At 43.4% G+C, this 27946-nt stretch overlaps 2 protein-coding genes and 2 long non-coding RNA genes across 10 annotated transcripts in view; 3 read left to right on the top strand and 1 right to left on the bottom strand.

Moving 5' to 3' along the window:
* CAP1 (cyclase associated actin cytoskeleton regulatory protein 1) overlaps window positions 1–4437 on the top strand; it is a 29548-nt gene extending 25111 nt beyond the window's left edge. For all 5 annotated transcript variants that reach the window (XM_045584800.1, XM_036448709.2, XM_036448706.1 and 2 more), the window contains exons 8-13: window positions 200–377; window positions 1510–1694; window positions 1871–1994; window positions 2127–2209; window positions 2543–2686; window positions 3283–4437. In XM_045584800.1, the coding sequence (XP_045440756.1) occupies window positions 200–377; window positions 1510–1694; window positions 1871–1994; window positions 2127–2209; window positions 2543–2686; window positions 3283–3366 (798 nt within the window). In that variant the 3' untranslated portion in view covers window positions 3367–4437. The remainder of the gene's footprint in view (window positions 1–199; window positions 378–1509; window positions 1695–1870; window positions 1995–2126; window positions 2210–2542; window positions 2687–3282) is intronic.
* Window positions 4438–4890: 453 nt separating this feature from the next.
* On the bottom strand, window positions 4891–27245 carry PPT1 (palmitoyl-protein thioesterase 1). Of its 3 annotated transcripts, none has more exons than XM_036448713.2 (10): window positions 27088–27245; window positions 22204–22313; window positions 21848–21975; window positions 21240–21310; window positions 19247–19349; window positions 11242–11332; window positions 10128–10226; window positions 7331–7402; window positions 5823–5952; window positions 4891–5791 (listed from the first exon to the last, which is right to left on the bottom strand). In XM_036448713.2, exons 1-9 carry the CDS (start codon window positions 27209–27211, stop codon window positions 5830–5832), a joined length of 921 nt encoding a protein of 306 aa, XP_036304606.1. In that variant the 5' UTR covers window positions 27212–27245; the 3' UTR covers window positions 4891–5791; window positions 5823–5829. The 3 variants fall into 3 exon arrangements, with proteins under 3 accessions (XP_036304606.1, XP_036304605.1, XP_036304604.1); XM_036448712.2 differs by having other exon boundaries at window positions 4891–5795; window positions 5827–5952; XM_036448711.2 differs by having other exon boundaries at window positions 4891–5952.
* On the top strand, window positions 11330–13399 carry LOC123652729. The gene is made up of 2 exons (XR_006742208.1): window positions 11330–12683; window positions 12918–13399. It is a non-coding gene; the product is annotated as an uncharacterized LOC123652729 (long non-coding RNA).
* Window positions 13647–14606, top strand: LOC118724942. The gene is made up of 2 exons (XR_004989735.1): window positions 13647–13770; window positions 14009–14606. It is a non-coding gene; the product is annotated as an uncharacterized LOC118724942 (long non-coding RNA).
* Window positions 27246–27946: the final 701 nt, after the last annotated feature.

Below are 27946 nucleotides of genomic sequence, written 5' to 3'. Positions count from 1 at the left end.
GCCAAAGGGAAAAATGTGAAGGTTAAAAAGAGCTAAATTGGATCTCTGAGAAAGGGTGAGAAGGAATAGCATGCTTTATTGGATAGCTTGACTGTTATTAATCACTGTATCAGGGGTGTATCCTGCACACATGTAGGACCCAGTTGGAAATGGTACAGAGGGGAAAGAGTATGACTCTTATTTGTGTTTATCGTTCCAGGGGCCTGTGGCAAAAGAACTGTGTGGATTGCCATCTGGACCCTCTGCTGTATCAGGTCCTCCTCCCCCACCACCAGGCCCACCTCCCCCACCAATGCCTACCAGTTCAGGGTCAGATGACTCTGCTTCACGCTCGGCACTGTTTGCACAGATTAATCAGGGGGAGGCCATCACACACGGTGAGTACTTTGGCAAGAAGAGTTGGTACAGTAAGTTGATTGGGCCAAACCTTAGCAACTAGAGATTGGACGATGTGTAAAGCAGAACTCTGGTTTGTGTATGGTAGAATTAATTTGGGGTGTCATATTACATTATGTTGCCCAAAGGGTTAGCAAAGTTGGCTTACATGGAAATTAGAATTAGGTGATTGTAGTTGGAGGAAGCCAACTTTGGAGGAAAGTGATTTATTAAGTGGCATGTATTGAGTCCCCTGTTGTGCCAAGGCTTGGGACCTGCAATTTCTCCCAGAACTTTTTCCACGTCTACTTGGGACGACATTGTGTTAACTTCCTCGGAGGATATATAGTAGTCATGGAAATTTTGCATAAGAGTTAGCTAAAGTTGGTGTGGAGGAAGTAGACACTTTTATATAGCAGGCAGAAGTCTAACTTATATAGCCCTATTTTGGGGATCTACCTAAAAGATATCTAAAGTAAAGAACAAGTTTTATAGTATTAGTGATATAGCTAAAAATGATGTAACAACCTAAATATTCAGGAGTAAGGAAAATTGTTAATTGCTCTTGATAAAATACTATTCAGTCATTAAATCTCTTTCTACAGTGAACCAAGCAGAGTTTATAAAAAGTCTAGTATTTAAACTACTACCTCCAGGAGTGGTGGAGCTCAAAAGGCCATTCAGTATTGGTTATGTAGATGGGCCATGTTCAGGAGTAGAGTGGGTTAGCCTGCCGAGGGTGATTATGGAATCTGTTCCCTAAAATTAAAAGAAAATTAAAATAGCCCGGCCTGTGTGGCTCAGTGATTGAGCATCACCTGTGAACCAGGAGGTCCTGGTTCAGTTCTTAGTCAGGGCACATGCCAGGTTGACCTACGAACCAGGTTGAGGGCTCAAACCCTCCGTACATACACATGTGCCATGTTTTATCTTTTTGAATGAAACTAAATAAGTTAACCTTAGGGTAGAAAAGAAATTATCCAGGTGCTTCTCTAAAATTGCTTTTAAGAGAACATCTCAAAGGCTCTAGTTTTGGCTTTGACTTTTTGTTAAGAATCAGGGTAAGTTAATTATTGCCTCAGCCCAAAGCCCTGATATGCAGGACAGAAACGAGGCAGCTTGTTGTTCCTCCAGCCCTAAAGCATGTGTCCGACGACATGAAGACTCACAAGAACCCTGCCCTGAAGGCCCAGGGCGGCCCGGTCCGAAGTGGCCCCAAACCATTCTCTGCGCCGAAGCCAGGAGTGAACCCATCCCCTAAGCCAGCCGCAAAGAAGGAGCCGGCTCTACTTGAACTGGAGGGCAAGAAGTGGAGAGTGGTGAGCTAACAATTCCGGGACTCGGGGAACAAGGAGCGGACGGGGCTTTAATGGAGCACAGCCAAATGAACGCAGGGTCCTGGCTTAAATTGCAAGAAGGAAAGCTTATGATAGTCTGTTCTTGGGATGGTGTGTGCTTAGCCATGAGATTGCTGAAAGGGGTATCTCTTTATCAGGAAAACCAGGAGAATGTTTCTAACCTGGTGATCGATGACACAGAGCTGAAACAGGTGGCTTACATATACAAGTGTGTCAACACGACATTGCACATCAAGGGCAAAATTAACTCCATTACAGTAGGTGAGTTCTTGTTCTAGGCAGGCTCTGTTTCAGAGCTTGAGAGGGTGGAGCCATACCTATCCTTTTCTTAAGATTCTTAAATATATTACTTTCCTTTGAAGTTATACCGTTGACCTGCTCCCTTTCTTCTAGATAACTGTAAGAAACTCGGTCTGGTGTTTGATGACGTAGTGGGCATTGTGGAGATCATCAATAGTAGAGATGTCAAAGTTCAGGTAACTTGATATTTTGGCTTTTACCTTTGGTCCCTGAGGAATTAATTGAAAGAGACACAGAGCCGACCCACAGATGTTGCTGTGGTGGGAATCTGATTCTACAAAGTCTGTAAGCTGAGCTGCTTTGGATGTGGCAGAAGAGAAGTTGGCGCTTTGCAGAGTGAGCGCTTTCCAGCATCCATCCCAGCCTGCCCCGAGTATCCAGTATCTATTGTTCACCTGCAAGCTTTTCATGTGGTTGTTAAATCATGTGAAGCCGTGGAAGCTTTTCCTGTAAATTTCTGTTATTCTCCCCAAACTGCTGGGACTCAGTGTTCTTGCTGTTCTCTGTAGGTAATGGGTAAAGTGCCAACCATTTCCATCAACAAAACAGACGGCTGCCACGTTTATCTGAGCAAGAATTCCTTGGATTGTGAGATCGTCAGTGCCAAATCTTCTGAGATGAATGTCCTCATTCCCACAGAAGGAGGAGACTTTGTAAGTTTCTTGATCTTTTTAGTATTAAGAAGGGACTGAAGACTTCTTACATTAGACAGAGTGAGTTGATGGGCATTCTGCCCTGAGTGGGTCAAACACAGCGACACACACTTTTAAGCACAGATAAGTAGGACATAGTCACACAAGGTAGTTCTCCAGAGGAGGGTAGTACCTGCCTTGCTTAGGTTGGGCAGCTGCTCAGGGTAGTAAAAAGGAAAGAGAATTCAGCTCAGCCCTCTGTTGAGTTGGTGCCATGAAGCCATACATCTTCTCATTTATGCTTCATAGGCTTAACAGTCTGTTCAACATCGTTGGTCAGTGAACTGTATGAAACAGAATCACACCTCTATCTGTCTGGCTTTGGAGCCTTTGTTCTCATTCCTACACTGCAGGGCTCCTCCGTTGTGTCAGCGGTAGGGGAGGCATTAGTGGAAGATGTGGGTGGCACTGCCAGCGACATAGCCTTTTAAGGGAGATTTGGTTTCTCTCAGTTTTGCCTGCTCCCAGAGTCGGTGGAAATAAGCATTGAAGAAAAGTGTAAGACTGCATCCCAACTTGTTTTTAGCTCATATTTAAACCTGTTTCTTCATTTGCAGAATGAATTCCCCATCCCCGAGCAGTTCAAGACCCTATGGAATGGGAAGAAGTTGGTCACGACAGTGACAGAAATTGCTGGATAAGCGGAGTGCCACTGGGTTCTTTGCCCTCTCCCTCACACCATGGGATAAATCTGTATCAAGACGGTTCTTTTGTAGATTCCCTCTACCTTTCTGCTCTTAAACTGCTTCTCTGCTTTGAGAAGCACAGCTACCTGCCTTCACTGAAATATACCTCAGGCTGAGATTTGGGGTGGGATAGCAGGTCAGTAATCTTCTGCAGGAAGGGGCAGCCTTTTCCTGCCAGCTCCACCACACCCCCAGTCTGTTCTTAAGGAACTGCAGACCAGGACTGGCGTGTTCCAGCTTTCAGCCTTTGGGGATTATTCCACCAACAGTCTTTGGGAAGAACAAAGCAGTCCCCAGGAATCAACAGCTCAGAAAGCTCACACAAGTTAATCTTTCCCTAACAATAAGCATGAGGTAGCAGGAGCTGGTGTGATTCCAGCGGGTCCTTCTAACAGACTAATTTTTCAATGTTGACAAGTGAGGCAAGTGTTGCATTGGACCAAAGGCTGAAGCTTGGCCATCTAGCATCCCAAGCAAAAGTGTTTCCTCCAAGTATTCCTTTTATTCCGCATTCCATCCTGGCTCCACCTGAACCTGAGACAGTATGTTCTCCTGTACCAGCTGCTGTGGCAGTGCCTGCAGCCAGGCCAATTTAGTCTTGGACCTTTTCTTTCTCTGGGATCCCTGCCCAGCATCTTCCTAGAGATGATACAGAGAGAGATAAAAAGGAAAACACACCATTCTAAAGAATCTGGCATTCCTTCCTCCCATGCTAGGTGCCTGCCATCCATCTTCCCTGTCTCCATTGCTCTGTCATGCTCAACAGCTTCTGGCTTCTGACCAGGCACCTGAACAAAGGACTACAATCTCCACTGTAGGCTGGTTTTCGGTTTTATGTAAGAATGTTGCACAGCATTGCTAGTAAAAATTTCAGTTTTCCCCTCTAGGACAAACATACCAAAATATGCAACTTTTTTTGTGGGAAGAGATATTGTCCTGTGACTTCTACCCATTTCCTGAAGCCTGCAGAAATAAACCTTTACTTAAAGTTATACAAAAAATAGAATAAAATTAATACCGGACTTGCTTAGTATTTACCTGTGGCATTTATTGTTCAGAGTTGTAAGAATATTGAAAACATGGCACGAAGGTTAAGAAGTTACTCTTTATTTTAGACAACCTCATACACGTCTTTTCACATCCCACCATTTCTTGCCCTTATGCCTCATCTTTTAGTTGAAAAGGCTTAAGTGTAGGAAAAAGCACAAAGAGTAAATGTCACAGCACTAACAAGATACTTTTCTCATGTGTATCTGATTTCCCCAAACTGACATTCTGCACAAGTCTTCCAAAACAGTTTTGATACATTTTCGAGGGCAGGGAAGTTGGGGCTAACATGTTCAGATTGCTCAAATAGTGTGGGGAATGGTAGAATAAGGTTGGTTTTCTCTTAACGTAACAGGAATTCTGAATCCTTAATACAGGTTGATCTCCAAGGAGAAAAGGGATGTGCAATATCCCCAAGCTTTTTGAGGAAACTTTTTCTTTCACAGAACACATCTGAAACAAGTTTGGAGTGTACTAGAAAAATTTTTTTTTATAATGGAAATTAGCCTGATCTCCATGTTTTCTTCCCATTCTCTGTTAATACCAGCAACAGAGTGACTTGATCCAGACCACTAGTTATATTAAGATATGACATATTAAGTATGGAATGGAAAGAACCACCTCCTCAGTTTTCATTTCCATTTCTACATTTTTCTTCACCTTCCTTTCTAAGTTAAGCAATACCCACACCTCCTCTCAAACAATCCAATTGGGTGTTACTTGCCTCCTTTTATTACAGCAACTAATTTATCAGAATCTGAGGAGACCAAAAGAGTGCTACTGAAGCAAGACGGTGGGCTAGTGGAATTGGTCTAATTGCTAAAGACACTACAGAAGAAAACATTCTCAAAGAGAGGAGGGTAGCCTTAGATTATTTAGCAACATTCAAGCAATACTCTTGTAAGCACTGATTAAATCCCCACCAGCAAAACAGAAAGCATGACTGAATACCTCAGTCCTAGGTATTGGCCTCTTGGCTTGAAATGTGGCTAGATTTACGTGAGAAAGGTGTTTGCCCTTAGAATCTATGTCATTGTTTTAGTCTGTTCAGTCTCTTCTGGGCCTGGGCACAGTTCTGGCACTGACTTGCAGCAGACATTTCCTGAGACAGCTTGACTACATCAAATGGTTGTAAAATAATCTCCGTGGTTATTAACTAATTAAACTTGCATTCAACACCATATGCTGATAGGATGAGGCAAAGGATAAGATTTAGATCTTAGATCTTTCCGAGTGGGTCATGTTAGATGATGACTAGAGAAAAGGGTTAGTTGCAAGCTGGATCTGTGCTCAGGCTTGGGCATGAAGGGAACAGTCTTCCCTATGGAAGTGCTGGGAGCTCCCTGAGCTCTGGTGCAAATTGCAAAGGTTTCACTCAAGGAAGGGTATGATATGGGCATAAAACCATTCTTCAGACAGTTGAAGATGGTCCCCTTCTAGAGCCAAGAATACTAGTTGTCCTGCTTTGTCCATTTCTCTTAGCCCCAAGCGGTCCTGCAGAGAGAAATGCCATAATTAAAAGGCTTACTGAAAAGTTTTGGAATAAAAGTAAAGAAAATGTTAGCTGAGCCCTGGCCGGTTTTGCTCAGTGGATAGAGTGTTGGCCTGCGGACTGGATTCTGGGTTCTATTCCAGTCAAGGGCACGTGCCTGGGTTGCAGACTCAATCCCCAGTAGGGGGTGTGCAGGAAGCAGCTGAGCAGTTACTCATCATTTATGTTTCTATCTACCCCTTTCCCTTCTCTGAAATAAAAGTTAGTTGAGATATATTCTCAAAATGCAATCTTTCCCCTAAGTATCACAATTTAGGTGTATTGCTAAAAAGGATACCTCTTATTTTTCCCCCTAAACATTAAAATTATATGCAGTTGAGATTATTCTATAGTTTTATATTTTGCTTTCTAAAGTTTTCCAAACCTTTTGGAGGACAAAACTGCCTCAAAATGTCAGTTAGTGGAACTGAACCAAAGATAGGAGAACATTTGCTCGATAACTTAAAACATCCAGCCCCTAGGTAACAAATCTGGGCCGTTTTCATATCTTGCAGTTGAAAACACTATTGCCCATGTGCCACAGAACAAATACGGTGGGAAGATGAGCAGTTATGACAGTATCAGAATGTTGCTTCTGTGGTTACCATCAGTTTGAGTTTCACAATAAGGAGGCTCTTCAGTTGTCATTGCCAAAACTTAACAGATCCTAGCTTCCCTCTTACCTCATTCAAGAGGGGCATCAAATGTAAGAGAAAAGCCAAGAGAGATTAGGTTTCTGAAATTTAAAGAAATTCGAGTAGAAGGCAACTGGCTCAGACACAGCATTTGTGCATTTTGGGGAGTGTATCTCCAGGATAAAATCTTTAGAGTGTGGAGCTGGAAGTGGTGAAATGCTGCAACCTCTGCTTGAGAAACCATCTACTGCAAAAAGAATTCACAACTCTAGTCATTACCCCCAGCAACAGCTCCCCTTGTCAGTGCCTGATTTAAAACCACTTCCCACAACTACTCATGTTTCAAAGTAACACCTGTCTCCTGTTTTCATTATGCCTAGGGGGCTTGTTGGATTTGATCCAGTCTGCATCTCAGCAAAAGAAGTCAGTTCTAACCTCTATACCAGAGAGCTAGGAAGGCTGTGTCCCTTGGACATGCTTGAAAACCATGAGGTGCAGGTCCTTTGGCCTTCAGATGTAGATTCTATAGACAGCACCTAACAGACTAGTGCAGCAGTCAGCAGCCCACCCAGCCTCACCGAGACGGGTCAGACACCTCACGACCACTTACTGCTTTGGGGTGTACAGGACGGGGTCTACCACCCAAGAACCTGGCAGCTTCAGGAGCCAGGAGCCGAAAAGGACAGTACCTCTCCCCACCAGTTACCTGTGTGTACAGAGTGGTCTTCTGTAAGGGAATGGTTTCCTTGTCTTGGCCACTTCTGTAAAATCCAAACCACTGCGGGAAAGGAAGAAATACGCAGATCACACACATGGCATGTATCGGGTCTAGTAATAATTAATGTCGTTTTGGAACATTCGTTTAAAATCTTGCTTGGCGTTGACTTGTATTGACATAACCTTCAAACACGTGGTATCTACAGAACGTGTGAAGTGCAACTAACAAGTTTTGCGTGAAAAAGTTTGTGTTTAGTTTGGTTTTTGTTGCAAAACTAGGGCTAAGAAGATGGCGGATAAAGAGCATATTCGGCACTGCATGCTTTACGAGTTCCAATTAGGGAGAAAAGCAAGTGAGGCTGCAAAAAACATCTGTAGTGCTCTTGGTCAAGATGCAGTTAGCGCCAGAAAATGCCAGCGTTGGTTTGAGAAATTTCGCGAGGGAAATTTTTCGTTAGATGACAAGAGTGGTCGAGGCCGTGTGTCCAATTTTGATCAAGAAGCTCTTCAAGCTCTTTTGGTGCAAAATCCTCAAATTACCCAACAAGAGCTTGCGACAACTTTAAATTGTTCACAAAAAACAATTTCCAATCAATTGCGTGCACTTGGCAAAGTCCAAAAGTTTGGAAAATGGGTTCCTCATGAGTTGACCGACAACAACTGTAATCAAAGAGTCACAATTTGCAGTTCGCTCCTCTCTCGTCAAAACCGTTTGCCGTTTTTAGAGCAAATTGTTACCGGAGATGAAGAATGGGTGCTGTATGTTAATTTGAAAAGGTGGCCTCAATGGTTGGACAAAAATGAGGCTCCGCAGCCCACGCCAAAACCTGACTTGCATGCGAAAAAATTCGTGGTGATGTGTGTTTGGTGGAATTTTAAAGGAATTCTTCATTATGAACTTTTACCATCTAACCAAACCATTACAAGTGCAGTGTATAGTGCCCAATTGGAAAGGTTAGCCCAAGCTTTAAGAGAAAAAGAACCCGCGCTGATTAATCGGAAGGGCGTAATTCTTCACCACGATAACGAACGACCGCATACTGCAAGAATCACTGCTGAAAAACTGCGCCAGTTGGAATGGGAAGTTCTCCCTCAACCTGCATATTCTCCTGATATTGCCCCTTCCGATTACCATTTGTTTCATTCTTTGCAAAACTTTCTTCTTGGAAAAAAATTTAATAATGAAGAATGCCTCAAAAATGCATTGACCGAATTTTTTGCATCAAAATCACAAGAATTTTACAACAGAGGGATTAAAATGCTTCCTGAGCGTTGGGCACAAGTAGGAGAAAACAACGGCAACTATATTGTTGATTAAATTTTGTTGTATTGTTTAAATAAATTTGATTTAAAAAAGTATTAGAAAACGACATTAATTATTACTAGACCTAATATACTGCCAAACTAATTTAAGACCGGCTGGTAGCTAAGCCTAACCAAATAATGACATCATGAAGTTGTAGTAAAGAGGAAAAATAGAATATGTCTTGAGTCATCTTTTTTTTAAGGGTAGATCTTGAGAGATGAGTTAATCTTTTCCAAAGAGCTTTCCAATTGCCCAAAATTTCTGCTTCCGATAATTATTGAGCAACTACCCTCTGAAAATTCTTGTGCTGAACTACACACTCCAAGATAAATACTTATGGTCACTGTTTTTCAAAAATTTCTAGTCTCATGAGGCACAAACAACTAATTGTTTAGCATAGTTTTCTATAAAGGTCACATACAAAATATTTTTGGCTTAAAGAGCCACATGGTTGTAACAACTCAATGCTGTCATTGTAATGCAAAAGCAGCCACAGACATTTTTTTAAAACTTCAGTATGGCTGTGTTCCAAAGGAATTTTATGTTATGGACACTGAAATCTGAATGTCATACAATTTTCACTTCATCAAATATTTTTTACTTTTCCAACCACTTAAAAATGTAGAACTATCCTTAGTTCATGGGCCATTCAAAAGCAGGTGGCAGGCTGGATTTGGTCTGCAGGCCATGGTTTGCTAATTCCTAGTGGTCTGATGTGATGAGTGCTGTAATATAGGCTGATTCTACTTGAAATAGGATAGCATCCTAAGTGGAGAAAGTAATCTGAGTTTGGTCTTGAAAGGTAAGTAGGAGCTTGTCAGGTGGAGAAGCCCAGGGAGGGCATTTTAAGAGACTGCAAAGCTTGAGTAAAGAAACGCAAGAGAGCCGAAACCGGTTTGGCTCAGTGGAGAGAGAGTTGGTCTGCGGACCGAAGGGTCCCTGGTTCGATTCCGGTCAAGGCATGTACCTTAGTTGCAGGCACATCCCCCGTGGGGGGGGGTGCGGGAGGCAGCTGATCGATGATTCTCTCTCATCGATGTTTCTAACTCTCTATCCCTCTCTTCCTCTCTGTAAAAAATCAATAAAAATATATTTAAAAAGAAAAACGCAAGAGAAAAAGCACAGGCCAGTAGTACAATGTGATCAGAGAATGTAAGTGGATGGTGTAGGGAGATTAGGCTGGAGAAACAGGTTGAAGCCAGGTGAAGACAGACCTTAATGTCAACCTTAGGGACTTACAGACTTTGGGCTGGTGGCTTTGAACTGGGGTCACAGGTCTCTTTGACAATCTAATCAAAATTACAGTCCCTCGGAGAATTCAACGTTACCATTTTGCATACAATTCTGGCGGGTGTCCCACTTATAGACCTCGGGTGAAGAACCCCTGCTCTACACAAAGGTAAGTGGACGGGACTAAGGTTTTCCCCAAAAAGTCATTTACTACTATGGTCTGTCTTGCGGCCTGCCCAAGCAGTCTCACCTCAGAATCCACAGGGTCCACAATGGAATCATTGAGGAATTTCACCATCACAAACTTCTTGAGGGCCATCAGGTTTTTCTTGTAGGACTCACTGACGCCCTGTGGGGAGAGGCCAGCAGTATCTCAGAGTCATCATCAGGTTCCAGCAGAGGGATTGAAGCCTTTCAGTGCTCTGGTCTCCCTGACCCTGGACCACCATGTGTCTTTCCTATGATACAGGCTGCTTTTTCAGTTTCCTGCCCAGAATATACCTTGTACAGCCTTTTTCTTAACATCCTATCTGACTGGCATGCCCCCAGAAACCAGGGTGCCATCATTAATCTGTCACTGCACTCCACAGGGATCTGTCATATAGCTTAAAGACGCCTAGCCAGAGAAAGCCAAGCCAAAAGAAGAAGCTGCAAGTTCTGAGAGGTTTTGCTATACTACTGTTTCCCCGCCTTGGCTGGTGTGGATCAGTTGGTAGAGCATCGTCCTATGCACTGAAAGGTCACTGGTTTGATTCCCAGTCAGAGCCCAAGCCTAGGTGGCAGGGACTCGGTCCCCAGAGTTGGGGTGGGTATCGGAGGCAACCAATCATTGTTGTTTTTTTCTCTCTCTCTTTTCCTTTCTAAAACCAATAAAAAAACACACACACACACACACACACATTTAAAATAATATAAAATTTAAAAAAAACTCTAGATAAACACAATATAAATTAAACCGTCTAGTTTATCAGAATCTCTCAAATCATGCTTGTGTTTGGGACACACAGTCCCTTTGCAGTATCTCTTCTAAGTAAATCTCTTTCATGTGAAAATTTGATCCAAAAGGGACCCACCAGGAAGACTTCCCTCAGTAAACCAGATGCATGGAAGCCAGCCAGCAAGCCACCGAGCTGACCGTGCTTCAACACTAGGAAAGGGAACGGACATGAGGGAAGAGAGCCAAATGGACTTCAGCCTCCCTAAAAGGAACTGAATCTCAGAACCACTGGCCCCCCTCCTAGAAACAGAACTTCTGTTTCCTGGGTTGTCTGGGATACTTTGGGTAAACAGTCACTGCTGATCTTTTTATAAATGTCCCAAACAGAAAAATGAATGCATAACAGCAGCCTGGCTTGGGTACTTACTCTCTCTTGATTAATATCTGCCAAGAAGATGCTGTGGTTGCGGTACATGTCCTCCTTTATGGGGTCGTGCCAGTATTCTGCTTGCACCAGCCTGCAGGGGGAAAAAGCAAGGTGACCGAGCTGCACGTCAGCATGCCCCTCCGCATAGGTCACCAGGAGATCTCAAAGGGTCAGAGGCCAGAGCCCTCAAGTCCCAGGCCTTGCCCTCTAATAGGGAAGAGAGGACTTCCTCCTATCCCAAGTTCATCACCTAGACACCTGAGGCAAGGATGTGCCATTTAATACAATGAAGAACATCTGAGCCTGGCCTATTTGGCTCAGTCAACAGAGCGTCGGCCCTCGAACTGAAGGGTCCCAGGTTCAATTCCATTCAAGGACACAAACCTTAATTATAGTTTAGATCCCGTGCCCTGGTCAGAGCAGGTGCAGGAGACACCCAATCAATGTGTTTCACATCAGTATTTGTCTCTCCCCCTCCTTTCCTCTCTCGCTAAAAATTAGTGAAAAAACATCAAGATGTTTAACAAAAACGAAGTACCCTAAAACTTAGGAAAAGGACCTATCAATATGGCTCCCCTGTACCACTGAGCTTCATCACAATCATGCTTCCAAGTCATGAAGACACACGCTGTCCCCTCCCACAACCCCAAATCTTACATTCTCCTTTGCTTTCTACTCATCCTGCAAGACTCGGCTCAAATCCCACCACCTCTGCCTCCTCTTCACCCATTTATCTCCTCTTCATCTATCATGCCGTGCTGATACTGGGATGGAGGTCTAACCTTTCAGTCACAAAGAATTTATCATACTATTGAGTGATACTAGTTTTCAGGACTCTGGTATGTCATGCAATTTTTAAGGACAAAGGCAGGTATTTGGTGGTTATATTATTTCAGACACAGATCAGTTCTCTTCACACTTTTTTACTTTGTCTCAGTCTCTCTCCACTTCCCCTTCCATGCCCTCCCAGCCCTCCCCTACCAAAACTGACACCTCTGCCATAAGTTCTCCCAGCAGCTAGTTCCCACTTAGCTCCTGCATCTACACAGCAGTATTCCGGCTGGAGAAAAAGGCTCAGCATGGACCTCATGGGAGATGTCCTCTAGGGGAAAGGGAGGAATTACAACATGAGTGAGACTTTCTATCCCAGTTTAGCAGGAAAAGAAATCAAAATTTCTACTAACGGAGCCAGCCTCCAGCCAGACTGAGAGAGCTGCCCAGAGACGGTGATCCTGGAAGCACCCACCACTCAGCAGAGCAGCGTGGCACTAAAGCCCACTGGACCATCACATCAGAGAAGATAGAAGCTCCTGACGCCCAGGAGACGGGGCTGAGGTTAAAGGAGGCAGCAGTCAGACTGTCAGTGGTCACAGTGACACATATATCTGCTTATAAACGTATTTGAAAGCTTTTAAATGTTTACTTTATCCAGTTTTTAAAAGGTGACAAATTCTGGCCAAAACCGGTTTGGCTCAGTGGACAAGAGTGTCTGTCTGCGGACAGAAAGGTCCCAGGTTCGATTCTGGTCAAGGGCACGTACCTTGGTTGCGGGCATATCCCCAGTAGGGGGTGTGCAAGAGGCAGCTGATCGATGACTCTCATCGATGTTTCTGACTCTCTATCTCTCTCCCTTCCTCTCTGTTCAAAATCAATAAAATATATATTTTTTTAAAAAGGTGACAAATTCTGAACATTTATAAAATGCTGGTATTAGTGGTGGCCTTATCATTTTGTCTTGGCATTGTTATCGCTTATTGTGTGAGAGTATTAGTCCTGCCTCTCCAAGACTGGAAGCTCCTCAGCAGTGACCGGCTGGCAGACGCTCAGTAGTAAGGGTTTGCTGAATGAAAAAGAATGATGTAAGGATGTTAGATAAGCTATGAGCGAACTTGGCAGTAAAGGAATGTTAGGGTTTAGAGATGTGACGGGTATAGTTAGAAGAACAAGAGAAGACAAAGCTTCAAGAGTAGATGGTCAAGTGTCAAATGCTGAGAAATGTTGAGCAGAGCCCACACACTTCTCAAACAAGTTCCTTCAGAAAATGTAGGTGACACTCAAGTTCCTTCAGAAAATGTAGGTGAAAGAATACAAAGGCCCCAGATCTTGCCAGGCCTGGTTCTGGTGACTCAGAATGGCAGTGGGGAGGCCTAATGGCTAAGGATAAAAGAAAGAATAAAGGCAGTAATCACAGGTTGGTCACCTTTTTGTGTGAAAGGAAATAGCTAAGAAGGGACACAGGAAGAAATTAAGAAAGCCTGGTGCACACTATTCAATCCTTACAGGAATTCCATAGAGTAAGTACCATTAAACATTATGCTCATGTGTACAAGTGAGCCAGGGGAAGGACGTGAGAATGAGCAGAAGCTGGAAGTGCTGCAGAAGGTGTGGAGGTGAAGCAGACGGGTGCTCCTCAGTAGGTGGCCAGAAAAGAAAAATGGGTTTGTATTATTTACCTCCTTTTTCACTGAAGGGCCAGATTCGGAGAGCTTAAGTAGCTCTCCCAATGCCACCCAGCCAGCACTAGAAAGGGTAAGACATGATCCCGAAACCGGTTTGGCTCAGTGGATAGAGCATCAGCCTGCGGACTGAAAGGTCCCAGGTTCGATTCCGGTCAAGGGCATGTATATTGGTTGCAGGCACATCCCCGGGAGGGGGAGTGCAGGAGGCAGCTGATCGATGTTTCTCTCTCATCGACGTTTCTAGCTCTCTATCCCTCTCCATTCCTCTCTGTAAAAAATCAATAAAATATATTTAAAAAAATAAAAAGAAAGGGTAAGACATGAACCTAAATCTCCTGAGTCTACACTCTCCAGTGCAGCACACGAAGAGACAGGGAAGAACAGCTTCCAAGCCAGAACTTCCCAGCCACAGGCCACCCTTGGTGACATAAGCCTCTACCTTCTGAGGCTCTAGCCACTGTGGCTTAGAGATTATAATAGTAACACATAGCACTTACTATATACCAGGCCTATTGTAAGCACTTTACATATATTAAACTATTCAATTCTTACAAAAATTCCATAGAGTCAGTACTATTACTATACGCATGATTACAAATGAGGCAATCATGCTCCGAGTGTTTAAGTAGCTTGCTCAAGGTCAAAGTGTTAATATGTAATAGAACCAGAACACAGGAGGGGAAGACTGGGCTTTTCAATATAATGATGTTCTCTGAAAGTTGTTTGTTATAATGAGAACTAGAAATGAGTACAATATGGAATCAATAAACTGTGAAGTCATACAACAAAATGTCATGCAGCAAATCAGACAAATCAGCTTTATGTATATGTAATAACATGTTTACATCTCAAAAACTTAATATTGAATCCAAAAATCATTTGTAGAATAAAATGCACAATAAGATATACATTACATACAATTTTAAGTATACAATATAACACTATTTGTTGACTATGGATAGGTCTGTATATGATACAAACTTTTTTTTTTAAATATATTTTATTGATTTTTTACAGAGAGGAAGAGAGAGGGATAGAGAGTTAGAAACATCAATGAGAGAGAATCATCGATCAGCTGCCTCTTGCACACCCCACTACTGAGGATGTGCCCGCAACCAAGGTACATGCCCTTGACCAGAATCAAACCCGGGACCTTTCAGTCCGCAGGCCAACGCTCTATCCACTGAGCCAAACCGGTTTCGGCTATGATACAAACTTTTAATAGGCTATATTCTGATTTGACAGTGGTTGTCACTACAGAGGAAGGACAAAGAATGGGATCTGGGAGAGATGTAAAAAATGCAAATTTATCTCAAATGTTTCTGTTCTTAAAAGTATCTGAGGTAAATATGACAAAATAGCCAAGACCGGTTTGGCTCAATGGATAGAGCGTCGGCTTGGGGACTGAAGGGTCCCAGGTTTGATTCCGGTCAAGGGCATGTACCTTGGTTGCGGGCATATCCCCAGTGGGGGGTGTGCAGGAGGCAGCTGATCGATGACTCTCTCTCATCGATGTTTCTAACTCTCTGTCTCTCTCCCTTCCTCTCTGTACAAAATCAATAAAATATACAATATATTAAAAAAATATGACAAAATACTTTTTTAGGTACACAGAAGCTTGTTGCTTGTTGCAGACTGTTACACTCACCATTCTTTTTTTTTTTTTAGCATGTTTCATTAATTTTTTTTTTTTTTTTCCTTTGGAGAGGAAGGGAGAGGGAGAGAAGCATCAATATGAGAAAGAAAGATCGAATGATTGCCTCTTGTAGGCACCCTTATCTGGGATAGGATCAAAACCTGGGTGTGTGTCCTGACTGGGAATCAAACCAGTGACCTTTTGGGTGGCACTCAACCAACTAAGCCACACCAGCCAGGGCTCTCTGTATATTTATTTATTTACTTATTTATTTTTTTGCTAATCCTCACCCAAGGATATTTTTTCTATTGATTTTATTAGAGAGAGTGGAAGGGAGGAGAGACACAGAGAGAGAAACACCAATGTGAAAGAGACACATCAGTTGGTTGCCTCCCACGTGTCCCAATTGGCACAGGGAATGATCCTGCAACTAAGGTACACGCCCTTGACCTGAATCAAACCCACAATCCTTCCGTCTGCAGGCTAATGCTGTATCCACTGAGCCAAACCGGCCAGGGCACACTCGTACTTTTATGAACAATGGAAAAGTATCTGAGGCAGCTTGAGTGGTTGCCTCATTATTTCCAGGAAAGGGTGTGACAAGTTGAGGGCAGAGATGTGGGCAAGATGTGGGCAAAGTGGGACAACTGAAGAAAAGCATTCTTTGAGCCATGGGGGTGGGAGCGCAGGCCCTGCAAAGCAAGGGGCATGCAGGCTGGGAGCCAGGGACCAAGGAGAGGGCCAGCTGGGAGAGCTGGCCCAGAGGACAAGAGGACAAGGGTTGGGGATGGCAGGAGAAAAGGAGGAAGGAGAAATCAGGAAGGGCTGCTAGAGGCTCAGAGGGGAACTACAGGGCAGATTTGAGTCAGAAGGCGAAAGACTGTTACACTCACCATTACTCACTGGCCCCACCGTGCCACTTCCTCACCGCCCTAGCCGTGTGGCTGGTTGGAGCAGTTGTCCATACACCAAAAGGTTGTGGATTTGATCCCCAGTCTGGGAGTGTATTGGAGGCAACCAATCCATGTTTCTCTTTCACATAGCTGTTTCTCTCCCCCCGCCCCTTCCTCATTCTCTAAAATCAATAAACATATCCCCGGGTAAGGGTAAAACAAAAACAAAAAACAAAAACAAGTCCTCACTGCTTATTCAGGGTATTAGGATATCAAATTTGCTTTGCTACGGTTAAATTATCTGAACCGTGTAGAAGACATCTTCTGTGGTCTCTGTCTACATCAAAACCATCCTCTCTCGCCGGGACCGGTTTGGCTCAGTAGATAGAGCGTCGGTCTGCAGACTGAAGGGTCCCAGGTTCGATTCCGGTCAAGGGCATGTACCTTGGTTGCGGGCACATCCCCAGTGGGGGTGTGCGAGAGGCAGCTGGTCGATGTTTCTCTCTCATCGACATTTTTAACTCTCTGTCCCTCTCAATTCCTCTCTGTATAAAATCAATAAAATATATTTTTTTAAAAAAACAACAACAAAAAAACCATCCTCTCTCAGATGGGAACTGCACCTTTCCCGCCCCACCTGCCAGTTACAGGAGCGGGTATGTACCATGTGGTCCCACACTTCTCTGACCACAGCCAATGAGAACAAGCGGGAACCTGATCTAAGCTGAGGCATGGTCCCTTCCCTAAGAATTTGAATTGGGGCAGAGAGATTCCTGTCTCAGGCTGAGATAAGCTACTAAAGGAGCTGTGCCAGGCACTTTTTACCATGGCAGCAGGGGTTGGTCTGCCTGAAGAGAAAAAAAAGGTGAAACAAAGACAGCAGCAATGACAACAGCTGGAGAGAGACTGCCTTAGCTCTGGATGGCTCCTTTTTTTTTTTTTAAAGAAACCCGGGCTGAAGCTCTATCCACTGAGCCAAGCTGGCTAGTGCTCAGTAGGGCATCTTATCGTCATCCTGTGTTTATAACCTGGAAGTCTGGTATTTCTCTAGTTACATTGCTCCAGAAAGTAAAATTTACTTCTCTTGCTAGGGTGGGGAAGAGTAATCACTTAAATGTGCACTTAACAGAATTGGGGATTCTGAGAATTCCTTATAGATTTATTTTTTTCCCTTGTAGATTTTCAACAAAAAGTCCTGTGCACTTATTTCTATCATTCAAAGTATCTTATGCATCTTGCCCTGGATGGTTGGTTGGAGTGTTGTCCCATACACCAAAAGGTTGCGGGTTCAATCCCCAGTTGGGCCATAAATGGGAGGCAATTGATAAGATGCTTCTCTCTCTCTCTTCCCTCCTTGCTCTCTCAATCACTTTTCATTTTTTTTTCTTCCCACTTTTAATCAGTATTTAGGTGTCACTGTACCCCGAATTACTGCTCATTTATAGTCACTAATAATTCTGACTGCCAATGGTTGTGTTTGGTTCACAAAAGAAATATAAAGAAAAGGATGTGCTTTTCTTAGCCATTTGAGTTAGAATGAGAAGAATAAAGAGTAAATTAAGAACAATAAAGTGTATATATATATATATATATATATATATATATATATCTCCATAAGAACAAAGACCATATAGGACATTAATAACCAAGCTATGGCTAGTCAAATCATGTAAGGAGGTAAAGCTTAGCAGTGGTTTGAGCTGCTTGAGGGAAGATGGAAATATCAAGTATCTTAGTTTCCTTCACTGACCATCAGGTGGCACTGTTGACCCGATAGCTTTGTAGCTATGATAAGGCCACTGCAAGAAAAGGAAAAGAGCAAGCTTCCAGTTGTTTCTCTGTGAGTCACTCACAAGGCTATACTTGGGGAAAATGGCTTCAAGGAAGTGTTGTACTGAAGAGTTGTTATTAGACAAGAATGATCCACTTGGAAAACCCATAGAATAGATACCATAGCCAAACTAATGGATCCCAGTTATCACCTAGAATACTCTAGGTGTACTGAATCTGAATTTTTAGGAATGGAACCCTAGAATCCATTTTTAATGAATTTCCCAGGGGTTCTAATGTATATTTTAGTTTAGAAACAACTGAACAAGAACACTTTCCAGCCGAAACTGGTTTGGCTCAGTGGATAGAGCGTCGGCCTGCGAACTGGAAGGTCCCACGTTCAGTTCTGGTCAAGAGCATGTACCTTGGTTGCGGGCACATCCCCAGTGGGGGGTGTGCAGGTGGAAGCTGATGATGTTTCTAACTTTCTATCCCTCTCCCTTCCTCTCTGTAAAAAAACAATAAAAATATATTTAAAAAATTTATTTTTCCAAAAGTGACTCTGTATGCTTTAAATACTCAAACACACACATGCACACACACAAGAGAAAAATAATACCTAAACACACTGAGTACTGGGGACATTGATGTAGGAGACTAACTATGTGCTGCTGACAACATAAAGGATCTGTCCTCCGATATTAATAGTAATTGCTTGGGCTTGATACTTTCTAAAGGCTTTTTGTTTGTTTTATGATGGACATTTATTCTGTTGTAATTACATTCTTCTTATATAGAAAAATGTCCTGTTTCTTTCTTTTTAAAAAAGCAAAACAAAACACATTTTATTGATTTTCCTACAGAGAGGAAGGGAGAGGGATAGAGAGTTTGAAACATTGATGAGAGAGAAACATCAATCAGCTGCCTCCTGCAGACCCCCTCCTGGGGATGTGCCGCAAACAAGGTACATGCCCCTGACCAGAATCAAACCGGGACCCTTGAGTCCGCATGCAGATGCTCTATCCACTGAGCCAAACCAGTTAGGGCTCCTGTTTCTTTTTTAAATTATTATTAAAGCAGTTCTAGGTTTATAAAACATTTAGCAGATAGTAGAGGTATTTATGGGGGGGAGGGAATCTCATTTGAATATCACTAACCACTATTCTGGAATCACTGTTAGCATGAAAGTCAGCATAACATTTTCATGAAGTGCTGGTTCTGTGTCCTTTTCAGCTAACCATACATACCGTTCTTGAACAGCTTTATTGTAAGCCCCAGCATTCAGTGTCTTTCTGATCAAATCACAGATGTGAGAGCTCTCTCCTGGGCACCGAGGGAGTCCAAAAACACCTAGAGTAGTAGGAGACAAATATGCATTGCTTCAATAATTATGTATTGAACACCTACTATGTCCGAAGCACTGTGAGAAACAAACAAAAAAGGCAGCGCTTGACCCTGATTTCATTCAAATATTCTTCAAGAACATAACGTACTGAGGATTAACACTGTCACCAGCTTCTTCTAGGTCCCCCCCACCCCCCGCCTCTTTTCTGCCTAAGAACCTTGCACCTGGTCCTCCCTGGAGGACATACAGGCAAACATCAGAGACTCTGCAGGCTCAATCCCAGACCACCGCAATAAAGCGAATATTGCAATGAGTCATTCAAATTCTTTGGTTTCGAAGTACATGTAAAAGTTATGTTTACACTATATAGTAGTCTATTAAGTGTGCAACAGCCTTTATGTCTAAAAATATAATGTACATACCTTAATTAAAAATATACTCTATTGCTTAAAAAAATGCTAATAATCACCAGAAAACTGAGCGAGTTATAATCCTTTTGCTGGTGGAGGATCTACCTCAGATATTGATGGAAATGTATATTTGCAAAGCTCAATAAAGCCAAGTGCAATAATACAAGGTATACCTGTACTTCTCTTGCTGCTTCAATGGCTGGAGAAGTCATAGCTACCTACCCTAACTCAAGTAGTGTTCAACCCCATTCCTTCCCCTCTCCCAGTTACACTGTCATCCCCATTATCCTCAATAGTGTTTTCGGGGGTCACGGGCATAGTTCTGAGCACATATGACAATAATTCATTTAATCCTCACAACCGCCCTGTGGAATAGAAATCATTTCCAGCCCCATATAACAAATACGAAACTTTAAAGCAGAGATGTTCCAGGTTAGATAATAAGTGACATGGCCAGATGAACACAGCAGTTTTGGCTCTAAAGCTTATACCTTTAACCAATACAACCACAATGCTGCCTCTCAAGTATTAACCCTTTCATTTTTCTCTTTATCGTGGTTACCACTGTCTATATTCATTTTATTTATTTCATGTCTATCTTCCCGCTCTCCCCAGAAATGGAAATTTCATGAAGAGACCTTGTCTTGTTTCTAGGTTTTCAATCAATATTTGCTGAATGGATAAAATGATAAAGCTGTTTTTACCAATTTGCATTTGTATAATACTTGCACTTTTAGAAAGCATTTCCTACCTATTATTTCACTTCATCCTCTGAAAAACTCCCACAAGAAGAGCAGAACCTTATTTTAGTTTCTTTCGCCTGAGAAAGAGACCTAGGATACCAAATTACTTGACCGTCAGTAATAGTTAATTGGGTGAATCCGGTTTCCTGATTATAAGGAGAGTCCTTCCACACCTGCGCTATCCCACCTCATAGCTATACCCATCAGAACAGAGATCAAGTTCTATTCTAGACACATCCTTCCCCAAGAGTCTGTAATTCTGTCTACATAGAAAACCTGTTGCTTTCCAAGGATCAATAGCTACTGTTAATTTTACAGACACAAAAACAAACAACTTACCCATTATCCTTTACCTAAGCCTAAATTCAACAGGCATCTCCAACAGCTAGAAAACAGGGAAGGCTGTTACACTTTCCTAATTCCTCAACCAGCACCTACCACGTGGCTGCAAACATCTCACCTCCAGGAGATCATGCCAATTAAATTGGAGAGAAGTAGATGACAACCTAATCATTCATTTGTGTTCCAGGCCTATGGAACCCTAAGTATCTTCCTGTTTCTTCAAGAATGCTCGTTAGTTTGTTAGAAGCTGGGGGAGGAGGGGAAGGGGGGAGACAACACAGAATTTTGCAAGGATGGCTGGCTGACTTCCTGTATAAAGAGCTGCTAGAATTTTTTTTTTTTTAACCAAATGGTCATGTGGGTTAAAACAGAAAAAAAAGAGGCACAGAGCCAAAGTTACCTTGATGTTGTCCCCCAATTGAGATCAGATTGATCATGGGAGGTGAGGGACATCTCTGAGCCACTGCTCTCCTGAGGGGGAAAAAAGGATTATCACCTCTGGCTGTCGGATGGAAGTGTATCACCAACAATCAATCCCTCAGATTAAGACACTCGTTCTCTGTGGTTCTCCAAGGCCACAGAGTTTCAGGATTTTCTTCTGATATCACCAAATACAAGTTTTTATTCTTTCATAGGAAATGAGTGAAGTTCCGGAGAGCTTCTGACATGGGAACACTTTAGAACAGTTCCCAGGGGCTGGCTCTGTTACAGAGCACTCCCAGGCCTGCCCCGCCTCCTTCCCCAGGGCACTTTCCTGGCCTTTCTCTTTCCCCGAAGCTCCAAGGGGCCTTCCTTTGCCTCGGTAACTTGTTCCCTGAGTCCATTTCCTCTACAGCTCACTTCCGCTTCTGTGACTTTATACATAAACTTTCTCTACAGTTTGGGGAAAAAGGTAGCATAGCTTCCCTTCCATGGGTGAAGATCCAAAAATAATTAGAGGAGTCAATCTATCTGAACAAGAAAAAAGAAATCAATTCCATGTAATTGGTATGACAGAGAGGAACTTACAGAAACTGGCCTCCCTGAGAGAAGCCCATAGCGTTGTAGCCTTGCTGCAATTTAGGATCCTTAGCGAGAATCTGGCACGCCATTGTTACTTGGGAATTGACGTTCAGGAAGAAGCTGTTCTCCACATCCTGAAAGAGGAGCCACAGAGAAGGGAAAGACGGGGCTGACAATAAACACTGGCGTCTTCTCTGAGAGGGGAACTTGTTTAGCTTTGGTTGGAATCCTCACATAAGCCCCTCAAGAGTTAAACTGCCATTGCTTGATAGGCTACAAAATGTAAGGCAAAGCATCTGAGCAGTACATTCTATGAAACTAGTCAGCAAACGTCCAAGGAGTGGAGCTGTGAAGAGCCTTACCTCGATCAGTGTCTTCCCAATCTCTAGAGATAAGACGTAAATTCCAGGTATCTTCTTCTCAACCATTTTTTTGATAGCACCCATGCTCAAGGGATTACAACAGCTGTCTCCTAGACAACAAGGACAATAATGGGAACTTACGAATCATAAGATTTTTAAGACAACTTTTGTGCTTCAAAGGGCATTATCAAGAATATGAAAAGACAACATACAACATGGGAGAAAATATTTGCAAAACATACATCTGATAAGGGTTTAATATCCAGAATATACAAAGAACTCTTATAACTCAATAAGATAACCTAATTAAAAATGGGAGAAAAAAAAGATTTCAACACACATATCTCCAAAAATGATATACAAATGGCCAACAAGCACATGATAAGATGGTCAGCATCATTGCTCATTATGGAAATGCAAATCAAAACTATAATAAGACACCACTTCATACCTTCTAGGATGGCTTTCATAAAATAATTAATTTTTAAAAATGAAAAATAGCAAGTATTGGCAGGATATGGAGAAATAGGAACCTTTATACACTGCTGGTGGAAATGTAATGTGACACAGCCTCTGGGAAAAGAGGCTGGTAGTTCCTCAAAAAGTTAAACATACAGTTACAGTTACCCTATGACCTGGACATATGACTTCTAGATACAGACCCAAGAGAAATGAAAACATGTGACCATACAAAAACGTGTACGGGAATGTTTATAGCAGCAATATTTATAATTGTCAAAAGGTGAAAATGACCCAAATGTCCACCTATGGATGAATGGATAAACAATTTGTCATACACACACACACACACACACACACACACACTCTGACACATGCTACAATGTGAATGAACCTGTAAACATTATTATAAGTGAAATAAGCCAGATACAAAAGATCATCTATTGTACTGTTCCTTTTAAAGGATATATTCAAAATAGGCAAATCCATACCGACAGAAAACAGAATGGACATCTCAAGGGAGTTGTGGGAGAAGGGAATGAAGACAGACTTTTTATGGGTACCGGCATTTTCTCGGTAATAAAAATGCTTTAACTAGAGAGAAGTAGTGGTTGCACAACACTATAACACACTACATGCCACTGAATTCTCTATTTTATTATGATTAATTGTAGGCTACATGAGCTTCTCCTCAATTTAAGAAAGAGCATTCTTGCTTAGCTCATGTTTATCAAGTAATAAACTTCAAAAGCCCATACAATATAACTGGAACACCAAATTTACAACTGAAAAATAAGTAGAGTGCATATTCCCCTCCCTTATTATCAGAAACATTGTGGATTAATGGACTCAAAAACGCTTTGGGCCAAAACCAGTTTGGCTCAGTGGATAGAGCGTTGGTCTGCGGACTGGAAGGTCCCAGGTTCGATTCCGGTCAGGGGCATGTGCATTGGTTGCAGGCACATCCCCAGTAGGGGGTGTGCAGGAGGCAGCTGGTCAATGTTTCTCTCTCATCAACGTTTCTGACTCTCTGTCCCTCTCCCTTTCTCTGTGGAAAATCAATGAAATATACTAAAACAACAACAACAAACCAATAACGCTTTGGGCCAGAAGGGGTCAATGGGGGGAAAAGGAGGACATAAGTAATACTTTAAAAAATAAAGATTTTTCAAAAAACCACAACAACGCTTTGGAACTGAATTTCTCTTTAAGACCAAGCCTAGGTAGGGTAAGACAAGTGAAGCACATAGGACACAAAATTTAAGGAGGCACTCACTCTCTGATTCACATAAGTGCTGACCCTCAACTTGGAAAAAACTAGAGAGTGGTTCCTTAAATCTAACACTCTAGGGCAGTGGCTCTCGAGCCACATGCAGCTCTTTGGCCCCTTGAGTTTTTAGCAAAGGCCAGCTTAGGAGTACCCTAATTAAGTTAATAACAGTGTACCTACCTATATAGCTTAAGTTTTAAAAATTTGGCTCTCAAAAGGAATTTCAATCATTGTACTGTTGATATTTGGCTCTGTTGACTAATGAGTTTGCTGACCACTGCTCTAGAGCAGTGTGCGGCAAGTATTTTGAAAACATGCAATACCTATTTAAACATGGGCAATGACCTCTCTTCCCAAATAAAAAAAATGACAACAGCCAACACAACAATAGCCATCTAGTGTGGATGAATCAAAATTACACCTTTCTTTTAGTCCGATTGGCAACAAACATTTTTTGCTGTGCCGCAGAATTTTAGTAATTAGTTTGTGGGTGCCATGAGATGAAAAGGGCTGAAAATCATTGCTAGGGGCTTCCTTGTTTCCACCCAAGGCCCAGTCCTGTTTCTCTTCCTGTTTTAAGGAACCAGAACTAAGAATGGGAAGCAAAGTGACTGACAGGCCACTGAGTGGGAGAAGTGGGATGAGGTTATTTCCATTTTAACTTAATCATCCTGATTTCAACCTGAGAGTAAGCTTAAGAATTACTTTTTAAAGAGGAAAAGGCTAAGGATTACAGCATCTGAGATTTCTCTATTGGAAACATTCAATGCACTGAACTGCAATTGTTGGCTCTTACCTGCCTCCCTCCGGACTGACTGTGCTCTGGAAGGACACGGAGCATCTTGTGTTCGCCTTTAACTCCCCTGTAGCAGCCTAGGGCCTGGCACCAAGCCCTGACAAGACTGTCTATATTTGCTGACTGATTCCTCTCTGAACATTTTCCTTCTACCCATTCCAACAAGACTCTCATTCTTTCAAAACTGCTTTTGTCAAGGTCTTGGGTGCTATTCATGTTGCTAAATCCAGTTACCAATTCTCATCCCTTCCCTTGCTTGACCTGTAAACATACCATTTAGTTTCATTCCTCTCTTCCCCTTGAAACATTGTCAGCTGTTCCCCAGGACACTGCACTCTCCTGACTCGCTTCCACCTCCCTGGTTGTCCCATCACTGCCTTCTCTGCTAGTTCCTTCTCATCTGCTCACCCTCCATGTTAGGAGTGCCTCCGGGCTCAATCCTCTCCCCTCTTCTGTGTACACTCACTCCCTAGGTTATATATCCTCACCTGGTCTCACAGCATTAAATACCAAATATATGCTGAAGGCTTCCCCAAGTTAAATCTGCAGCATGTACCTCTCTCCTAGACTGCACACTCCAAATACCTCTACATCTCCTGGGTGTCTAACAAGCTTCTCAAATTTAGTAAGTTCAAAGGCAGACCTCTGATCCTCTCACCATCCCAAGTGTGTGCTCCCCTCAGGTCCCCACTTTGGGGAAATGCCAACTTCATCCTTCTAATTGTTCAGGCCAAAACCCATGGAGTCATCCTTGATTCCTTTCTAGCTCATTCCACATCTCATCTGTTAGCAAATCCTTTCGTTTCCATCTTAAAAATATTCCAAACTTTTGACCACCTCTCCATTTTACTATACTGTTTCAAGCCACTGTCATCTCTTTTTTAAGTTTTGTTTTGTGGTGTTTTTTGTTTGTTTGTTAATCCTCACTCAATGATATTTTCCCATTGATTTGTAGAAAGTGGAAGGGAGGGGGAGAGGGGGAGAGACAGGGAGATAGAAGCATCAGTATGAAAGAGACACATCAATTGTTTGCCTCCCATAGGAGCCCAACCATGGCCGGGGATGAAGCCTGCAACCGAGGTACCGGCCCTTGACTGGAATCGAACCCAGGACTCTTCATTCCGCAGGCAAATGCTCTATCCACTGAAGCCACACTGGCTAGGGCCACTGTCATCTTTTGTTTAAGTTACTGTAATGGCGTCCTAACACCTCCCGGTAAAGGTCCATGACCTCCTACAATCTATTCTCAACTAGAGCGGTCCTTTTAAAAGTTAAGATCAGCCGAGACTGGTTTAACTCAGTGGATAGAGCGTTGGCCTGCGGACTGAAAGGTGCCGGGTTCGATTCTGGTCAAGGGCATGTACCTTGGTTGCAGGGGGTGTGCAAGAGGCAACTGATGGATGATTCTTCTCATCGATGTTTCTAACTCTCTATCCCTCTCTCTTCCTCTCTGTGAAAAATCAATAAAATATATATATTTTTAAAGATTTAAAAAAATAAAAGTTAAGATCATGTCACTCATCTCAACTGCCCTCTCTAAGGGCTTCCCATCTCATTCCAGCCTAAGTCCCTCCAGTAGCCTTAGTGGGCCTAACACCTGCAGCCCCCCTCTCCTCACCCCTGACCTAAACCCCTATTTTCTTCTCCTTGTTCACTCAGTTCCCTGAATGTAGTTTCTAGAACATACCAGACATGCTTCTGCCTCAGGGCCTTTGCATTTGCCATTCATTGTACCAGTTAGCCACAGGTTATCTCCCAAGTCACTTCAGTCTTTGCTCAGATATCGCCTTCTCAGAGAATCCTTTCCTGATCTTGCTCTGTAAAGCTGCAAGCCAACATCTTCGGTTTCCATCCCCCTCTCTGTTTTATTTTTTTACTTTCCCATCGCACTCAACACTTACCTGTATAGTCTATTGGAAAGTAAGCTCCAGAAGAGTAAAGAATTTAGTCTGTGGCACTCTATTGTGTCCTCCGCATCTGCAGATGCTCAATAACTATGCTATATGGTGCCTAACAAATCTCTGTTCGATGTGTGAATGGATAAAAGGATGGACGCTGGGTCCCTGCAGCCACAGCCCAGGCTGTGGTACCTGATGCTCCATCCTGTGGCCGCTGCTGTGAGGATTAAACAGACTCGGCGTGAAGCCCGGACGCAGTGCACAGCCCTCCGGGAGCGCTCCTTCCCCAGCTCCCCTCCCCTGCTCCCTTCCCCATGCAGAGCAGCCCCCGATCCCAATGTTGGGTCAGCCGGCGGCTGAGGGACCGCGGTCCCGCCCTTGCACTTTGCAGACGCGAACCCGCGCTGGAAGAAGAGGGAAAGAATCGCCAAACCCTTTCGGTCCTCCTCTCACTCACTTACCCATCCCATGCCAGATCACCAGCGGCAGCGGCCCGGGCGGGCCGAGATGCCCCAGCCGCAGGGCAGCGCAGAACGCCGGCAGGAGAGCGACGGCCCAAAGCCACAGCGCGCTGGGCGACGCCATCTTGGCTCGGTCACGTGACGGCGCGCCCCCGGCGGCCTGGGCGCCGGCCGGGCGCCGCGCTTCCTCCCGCCCCCGCCGCCGCGCCGCCGCCGCCGCCGCCGCCGCCCCCGGGCGCGCGCCGGGCGTGTGCCCAGGCCTGATGGTCTGGTTACAGGCGGGACGCCTCGGTGAGTCAGAATGTCATTTATTCACCACTTACTTCACACCAAACATAAGGTGACCAACGTCCCGCTTTGGGCGGGACAGTCCCGATTTCTAACCATTTGTTCCAAGATGACATATCTCTGTAGGAAGAAATTAACTAGTGGCATAGGACTCAATAAAATACATGTTTATATATTTTTTTAAAAATTGTCCCGCGTCCCGCGGCGTTTTAAAAAAGTCCCGATTTTTTGTACAGTTTGACAAATTGTTAGAAATCGGGACGTCTGGTCATCTTAAATTCAAACACTATTCCCAGTGCTTTAAGACTGTTCACTGGTTTGTTCTCATAACAACTGTGTACACTTCGCCCCATTTTACAGTCAGCACGCGGACGCTCAGAGGAGAGTTTGGGTGAGGTGCCACGGTCACAGAGAGCGCAAAGTGGAGGTTCTGTTACACCAGGGGTCTTCAAACTTCTCTCATTATGAGAATCACCTGGTGGAGGTGTTAAAACACAGATTCCCGGATCCCAACTATAAGAAGTGCTATCAGGAATCTGTGTTTTAACACCTCCACCAGGTGATTCTCATA

This window comes from Pipistrellus kuhlii, unplaced genomic scaffold (genome assembly GCF_014108245.1).
Source record: "Pipistrellus kuhlii isolate mPipKuh1 unplaced genomic scaffold, mPipKuh1.p scaffold_m20_p_2, whole genome shotgun sequence".
In the NCBI taxonomy this organism is placed as follows: domain Eukaryota; kingdom Metazoa; phylum Chordata; class Mammalia; order Chiroptera; family Vespertilionidae; genus Pipistrellus; species Pipistrellus kuhlii.
This window is presented reverse-complemented; position numbering and strand designations above follow the sequence as displayed.